At 41.5% G+C, this 7,996-nt stretch overlaps 1 protein-coding gene across 2 annotated transcripts in view; it reads left to right on the top strand.

Annotated features, from left to right (window-relative positions):
- Window positions 1-2,833: 2,833 nt before the first annotated feature.
- The window catches only part of TRIQK (triple QxxK/R motif containing), a 59,581-nt gene continuing 54,418 nt past the window's right edge, over window positions 2,834-7,996 (top strand). Inside the window, exons 1-2 of one of the 2 annotated variants that reach the window (XM_089517610.1) lie at window positions 2,834-2,962; window positions 7,285-7,364. In XM_089517610.1, coding sequence (XP_089373736.1) covers window positions 7,304-7,364 — 61 coding nt within the window. In that variant the 5' untranslated portion in view covers window positions 2,834-2,962; window positions 7,285-7,303. Of the gene's footprint in view, window positions 2,963-3,600; window positions 3,727-7,284; window positions 7,365-7,996 lie in introns of those variants that run through there. The other variant, XM_089517611.1, reaches the window with a different exon arrangement.

The raw sequence follows: 7,996 nt of genomic DNA, 5'->3' as shown, positions 1-7,996 counted from the left end.
TTAGAGCCCATACACACAGGCTAAAATAAAGCTGCTTTGGGTCACTTTGGAGGTATGCTGTTTAAATGATGCACACTTCCTAAGAGGCCAGAAGCCGCACCAAAGTCATGCAGCTTTGGCACAGCTTCTGTGCCATTTAAACCGCATACTGTACATCCAAAGTGACCTGAAGCAGGAACAGAGGTGTAGTAATATCGAAAATATTGTACATTCTCTCTTTTTGGCTAATTATAGACGGAAACTTCAATGGATACATATATATATTAAAACAGGTATTCTTTTACAATACTAGCATAAACAATTTATTTTGACATAATTGTACAGTATAATAGAAAACTGATATCCTACTGGTTTAATATATAATATATAGGACTGGTAACAATATTCATGATTATGAGAATCAGCTTGGTGTAGTGATTTGAGTGTTGGACTAGGAATCTAGAACAGAGTTCAAATCCCACCTCAGCCATGAAAACCCATTGGCTAAGTCTTAGAAAGTCACCCAGGGCAAGTCACATCCACTCAGCCTCAGAGGAAAGCCATGACAACCCTCCTCTGAACAAACCTTGCCAACCCCCCCTCCCCCCCCCACAGAAACAAAAACTAGGATAGGTTCACTTTAGGGTTACCGTAAGTCAGAAACAAGAACAAGGCACAAAACAGCAGCAGTACTTGCCTCAACTGCTAAGAAATCATGTACCAGTACATGCTTTCAGGTAAACCTTTATATTATTTTGAATGAACTAATGCACTGGTGTACGCCAGTTGTATTTTTAAAAGTTATGATGGAAATTCTAAATATTGCAATTGCCTATTATTTTCTGTTGATGGTTAACATTTAGAAACAGAATGTGGGGTTTTTTTGGGGGGAGCATCTTTTATCTATATACAACGTAAGAGGGCATAATAGCCTAATTTGGATTGAAGCATATAATAAGCCTTGAAAGAAAATTTTAAAAAGGTAGGAGCAGAGCCAGTACTAAGGTAGAATCAAATGCACAATTATTTCAGACTCAGAGCAAGTTCCATTGAAGTCCATAGATTTGTATGGAATGGGACGGTTAGTCACGCTTCGATCAGGCCCACTGGAATCAATAGGGACAAGTTAGTCACAACTAACTCATTGATTTCAATGGAATAATCCCACAAATTTCAGAGTCCAGATAAAACAATAAATTAACACTCTAGGAGTGCGTGGAGCTAATGCCACCTTCCAGCTTCTTTCTGCATGGCTGACTTGGGCTCACCCAAGGGTCAACCATTAAGACAGAATGGAGTTTATCATATGAAGGAGATCAGGAGTTTATCCCCTGAATATCCTGGAAAACCCACGTAATTACACGAAACCATTTCACATGACATTGCACAAAACCCGCCATTAAAGTGGCCACAAAGAAACATTAACGTGCATCTCTTTACTTTTGGGATTTCAGGGACAATGCATTTCTGATATCACTTTATTTGCGCAATTGTGTGTGATAATCATTCGCACAATTGCTTGCCATTTTTGCTTTATTTGTGGGATGCTTTAAATGCACTTAAATTTCTCTTTAATGCCAAAATTAGCCCCAGTGTGATAAACTCTATTGAGGCAGCTGCCTCACAGGTAGGTAAAAACTGAAGAAGGCTCCTGTACCTTTATTGATTGTGTTGAAAGGTGAATTCCAGCAGGACTTGCTGAAATTCCCTCTTCTGCACAACCACTGAATACACAGGAGCCCTCTCTAGTTTTCAGTCATGCAACCCTACCTCCAGCACTGTCATAAAGAGGGTAGCAAATTGATGGTTGTTAGTTTTATTGCTGTAGTTTTAACCACAAGTGATATAGGCTGCGTCTGCACTGCAGAAATAATGCAGGTTGACACCTCTTTAACTGAAGTGGCTCAATGCTATGGGGTTGTGGGATTTGGAGCTTTTTGTGGCCCCAGAGCACCCTGACAAAGAAGGCTAAATCTTTCACAGTTTGGTTTGTCCAAGAGCTCTGGTGCCTCATCAAACTACAAATCCCAAAACTTGGTAGCACTGAGCCATGGCCGTTAAAGTGGTGTCAAACTGAACTATTTCTGCAGTGCGGATGCAGCCAGAGATTTTGTGTTTGTGTATATGTGTGTGAGATGTTTATGGGATTTCCTGCTTTGCCTAAAGTACCAAAATAACTTGGGTGGACCAGATGTCATAATCGCAAAAGAGGTCAAGGCGCTACAAAACGCAGAGCATTCCAGAAAAATGTAGGACATTGCCAAATAAAAGCTAAAAACACACTTATAAATATAAATTCACTTCATATTGCTTATTTACCGCTCTATTACATATACTGTATGTTGTTATGTACTCAGCCATATTTTTCTGATGAACTTATCTTTGTTAAAACACCCCGTTGGCTTGCAAAATACTTATGGAAGTCTGCAAATGCTGGAAAGGAAGGAGGCCTGGTCACCCTGAATGTAGGACATATCTTGGAAAGGAAGGAAGTCTGGTCACCCTGAATGTAGGACATGTCCCCAAAAAGAAGGAAGTCTGGTCATCTTGAATGTAGGACATGTCTTTGAAAAGAAGGAAGTCTGGTCACCCTGAATGTAGGACATGTCTTGGAAAAGAAGGAAGTGTGATCACCCCGAATGTAGGACATGTCTTGGAAAAGAAGAATGACTGGCCACCCTGAATGTAGGACATGTCCTGGAAAAGGAGGACATGCGGTCACTCCTGGCACAGAACCCCCCCCCCGGTGTTTTGCCCTCTGCCTCAGGCGGCATATCGTCTTGGGCGACCCCTCTGTCCCTCTTTCCTCCGTTATTGGGTCTCTCTTCTTCTTCTTCTTCTCCCTTTCCCCAGAAGAAAGGGGCTGCTGGGGCCAGGCCTCTTGCCACGTCGGCTCCCTCCGTTTCCCGGGCCTCCTCCTCCTCCTCCGCTTCGTGGCAGCAGCCAGCAGGCCTCCATCCCTTCTTCTTCTTCCACCAAGAAGGTAAAGGCGGGCTTTTCGTGGGTCGGTTTCAGCCTCTCTCTCTTCTGTTGTGTTTTTGCTTTCAGGTGGCCTCGAGGTCCTCCTCCTCCTCCTCTCTTCTTAACCGCAAAATGGAGGACCTTCAAGGAGGAAAAGAAAACGACACACATAAAACATACGAAGAAAACTAAACAGAAAATGAGATGTCGATGTCTGCTGCGTCTTGTTCTTCTTCTTTTTCTAAGCCATGCTCAAAATGGAGGGCGTTTTGGAATGCCTCCTGGACAGACAGGAAGAAGGCGGGGGATGTAGGACGTGTCCGGGAAAAGGAGGACCCCCTGTGTGTGTGTGTGTGTGCAGGGTCCTCTAAAGGAGGACAAAAGGCACGGCAAAATGGAGGACTTTCAAGGGAAGAAATGACAAAATGAAAAGCATTCAGAGAGGAATGTCAATCCCGGCTTCCTCCTCGAAATCATGCTCAAAATGGAGGGCGTTTTGGGTAGAGAGAAAGGAGGAGGCGATGCAGGACGTGTCCGGGAAAAGGAGGACGGCGGGTTTTTGTGTCGTGGGCCTACTGCCGAGGCCCGGTCTCTCCGACCGCAGCCTCCCCAGAAGGTCCCTCCTTCCTGGAGCCGAGCTCCAGGCCCAAAAGGGAGGAAAGGAAGGAGGAAGCCAAAGGGCGAGGGTTAGGCCCGAAGCCTGCCTCAGGCGAAGGGAAGGCGCCCTCTTCTTCGCCCTCAGGAGCAGCCCCTGGCAGAGTGACAGGGCCAAAACACACGGCAGAAGTAATCCACTATGACACCGCTTCAACTGCCCCGGCATTCAAGAAAAAGGGAGGGCAGGACCAAAGAAAAAAGCTTGGAAACACTCATAGAAATGTGGATCCATGCTTCTGAGTCCTGCTCGAAATGGAGGACGTTCAGGAAAAATGGAGGGCATGATCAAATAAAAGCTGGATTGGCATCAGCCTTTCAGTCATTTCCATGGCTTATGGTGACCCTAAGGCAAACCTATCAGAGAGGTTTCTTGGCAAGTTTCTTGGCGAGGGTGTGTGTGTGCCATTGCCTTCCTCTGAGGCTGAGAGAGTGTGACTTGCCCAAGGTCACCCAGTGCTTTTATATGGCAGAGCCAGGATTCGAACTCCTGTCTCCAGAGTCATCGTCCAACGCTCAAACCTCTGCACCACACTGGTTTGCTAAATAAAAGCTAAAAGCACTCATATTGATGTAAATTCATGCTTCTTAGCCAAGATCGAAATAGAGGACGTTTTGAAATTCCTCCTGGAGATAAGATTGAAATGTAGGACATGTCCTGGGAAAGGAGGATGGCTGGTCTCCAGTATCTGCCTTGCATGGATCTGGAAAATAGATGGGTATACAGTCCTCACATGTGGCAGCCATACCTTAACTTCACCTCACTAAATCATGTAACTTTACCTGCTCTATGCATTATTTGCCTTTTCCTTCCTCAGGCCGTGGGATATAAAGAAGGGATAAGGCTGAGTGCGACTTCAACCACAGGAAAAGTCTATCTCCATACATCTAGCTAGTTGTTAACTCATTATACCAGCAAGGAGAGCTTTGCCGAGTCTTCCCATGTTTTGATCTCAGGTCTTAAAATGTTGACAGGACGTGAAACAGATTGTTCCCCCAAACCCTTGCTGCCTACATTGGTTGCTGGTGCTTGATTTGTAATGTTTTCTCCAACAAAAATAATCAAAATTTTAAAAATTACATGATTTCCCCCCTCCTTGGATTGTATTTAAGTCAGGGATGGGGAACCTACTGTTTGCCCAGCATATAATTAGAATCATAGAGTTGGAGATCTTAAGGGTCATCCCATCCAACCCCCTGCCATGCAGGAACTCACAATCAAAGTATACTCAACAGATGGCCATCCAGCCTCTGTTTAAAAACCTCCAAAGAAGGAGACTCCACCACTCTCTGAGGGAGTTTGTTTCATTGTTGAACAGCTCTTATTGTCAGGCAGTTCCTCCTAATTTTTAGGTGGAATCTCTTATCCTGTAGTTTGCATCCATTGCTGTGTGTCTTAGTCTCTGGAGCAGCAGAGAACAAGCCTGTTTCATCCTCAGTATATCATCCCTTCAAATATTAAACAGGGCTATCATATCATCTCTTAACCTTCTCTTCTCCAGGTGAAACATACCCACCTACCTAAGTCTCTCATGAGGACTCCAGTTCCTATCAGCCTCAGCCACACAGACAGTGTTCAGGAGTTATGGGAACTGTAATCAACAAGTTTCACTGGAAACCAAGATAACTAAATTGTGGCTGATGTACACCGAATATCTTATTAAATGACATGACTCACTGGACAAAGGCTGTAATGGTAAAGTGGAAGGCAGCAGGAAAAGTGGGTAGACTCAGTCAAGGAAGCCATGGCCCTAAATCTGCAAGACCAGTTGATGACTGACCCTCTTGGAGGTCTCTCTTGCATAGGGTTGCCATAAGTCAAAATCAATTTGTTGGCAAATAACAACAGTGAAGTCCAGCAATATCTGGCCAATTAAGTGAAAGTGACAGTGTCAAGATTGTGCCCCATAGCTAATCAGATTTGGCTATGATATTACAAATCCCATTTAGAGGGACCACTCAGTCCTTTTGTCCTTTCTGTCACCCTCCCCTGTACACTTGCCAAAGGGGAGGGAGGTATTTTTAAGTCTAGGGGCAGGGGAACTGCTTAAGAAAAATGGTTAAGATGTTTCGTAAGAATCAGTGGCCAAATTCTTTTAGCTCAAATTTTCAGCTGCAGGGACTTTGGGGTTCCTAGGTACTTTGTTCAGTTAAAAGACATTATTACAGTGGTATGTATTATTTAAGGGAAGCCATTTTAGTTTGATAGAAGGCTGACTTCAAACTACTGTATTCTGTAGGATGCAGAAACCTGATTCAATGTCTACAACAAAAACCATTCCTGAACAGGATTCATACATAATGGATATCTTTTCTTATTAATCCATATTTTAGTTTAACTTAGGCTCATGGCAAGTTCCCTCCTCGGGGAACACAAAATTTTTATTTTTATTTTTACAGGAGAAGGTGATGAGCTCTGGTCCCCTGGGAATTAAATTGTGAAAACAATCTTGGTTTCATACATGCTAATATAGATCTGCTATTCCCTTCCCACATCTATTGCAAGATGTTTTAAATTGTGGCTGATCTTTTATGCAAATAGCTGTCTTATTAGACATTGCGGCTGTATGTGCTAATGTCTCTGTGGGTTTCTTGGGAGTTTGCTTTCTAACCATCAAAGCAGTTGAAATGAATGATGATTACTGCACAGCTTTGAAGAACAAAGAAAAAATCACAGGAATTTTAGAGGTCCTGGTGTTGCAAAATCGGTGACAGCTTGAGCCACACAGACATCCAGGAAGGTCTCTGTGGCTCATATTAACTAGGTCAAACTTCTTTTAAATAACAAAATTAAAATTATTTTTCACTCTGTGGTTTATTGGCAGCTACAAAAGTTAAGTATTTTTTCACTGCTGACATTTTGTTGCAAAACATTACAAGGCTATTGAAACTGCAAATGGCAATTAAAAAAACAAGTTCTTTGAGTGAATACAGTAAACTGTGAACTGGATGCTATGCATAAAAGTTCATCTCATTAGGTTTGCAAAGTTAGATGTTACCTTCTTTTTGGTTTCTTTTTTCCTCTCATCTGAAAAATGATGGTGTCAAAGATTAGGCAAAATGTTCTCATTGTCTTAATTTTGTTTTACAGATCAGTATGTCCGCCTGTATTACCCGTATCATTTTTATGTTACTACTAGCACTGTAACCTCCTACAAAGATTCATGAGAATTTGAACTAAATGCTAACAGTTCTTTAGCCTTCTTGTAACATTTTTAGATTGCCATAAGAAAGTGGGTTGATAGTTATTTTTTTATAAAAAATATCTGAAAGTCTGGGTATTTTTATATAGCAGAATATATTGCTAGAAAGTTGTGTCTTCTAGTTGTATATACAACCACATGAAATAACATAATGCAAAAAAGCAAACAAATGTGTTCTCCCCCCCCCCCCCCATTACAAACCATAACTTTTGGGAAATAAAATACACATTGAGGGATTCCAACAGTTGTAGCCCCTTTCCCTATAGCAGTTCTATGTATTGCATAATAAAGATTATTTTCTTCATAATCTAACTGTTTAATTTTTATACTCCTCTGTTTCTGTCTGTCTAATTTATTTATTTGTATCTTACTTATTTATTTATATCTTGTCCTGCTGCTGCAAAGCAGTCTTCAGTATATATCATAGTACAGTACATTGAAATCAACCATGGATATTATTAAAATATCCTTTTTTTTTTCTTTACAGAGTTGTTGAATCAAGAAACATGGGTAGAAAAGATGCCTTTTCTGCAAAAACGCCTGTTGATCAGTACAGAAAGCAAATAGGTAAAAATGGTTCATTGGATCTTCCTGTATAACCTAATCCTGCCCACTGCTTAAAGTTTTCATGAATGTTACACATTATTCTAGAAAAGCTGGTGAGCACTAAAGCAGGCTATTTAAAAAAAATCTATCAAAATATTCAAAATCATATATCTCCCCATTGGTGTAGACCTTTAAAGGATGACTGGAAATCCTGTAATCCTTCAGATGATGTTGGACTCCCAAGTTCCATCAGCTCCAGCCAACCTGGGCAAATCTAGGACAGGATGGGACATGTAGTTCAATATCATCTGGATGTTTACAGGGTCCCCATCTCCTGCTTTAGTCTATTACAGAAAGTAATACAGTACAAACTCAACTCACAAAATATCAAGGATAATTTGAAAATTAATGTAATACTGGCAATGTAACTCTTTCAGTTAAAAGGTGTGAATGCATGTAAGATTATTAGTTAAGTTGATTTTGAGTAAAGTCTGCTTGAAAAATGGGTTGTATGAATGTAGGCAGACTTTGGGGATATGATGAAGTGCACCAGATCTTGAACCCCTTATTAGTTTCATCTCTATCATAAAGGACTTCTCTGGATTCAAGCATGTCAGGTTCAAACTTGCTGTTCAAAGCCTTTGTAGGACGTT

This window comes from Sceloporus occidentalis, unplaced genomic scaffold (genome assembly GCF_023333645.1).
Source record: "Sceloporus occidentalis isolate IW3139 unplaced genomic scaffold, rSceOcc1.0.p SCAF_3, whole genome shotgun sequence".
Taxonomy (NCBI): domain Eukaryota; kingdom Metazoa; phylum Chordata; class Lepidosauria; order Squamata; family Phrynosomatidae; genus Sceloporus; species Sceloporus occidentalis.
Note: the sequence above shows the minus strand (reverse complement) of the source record. Positions and strands in the feature narration are given on the sequence as shown.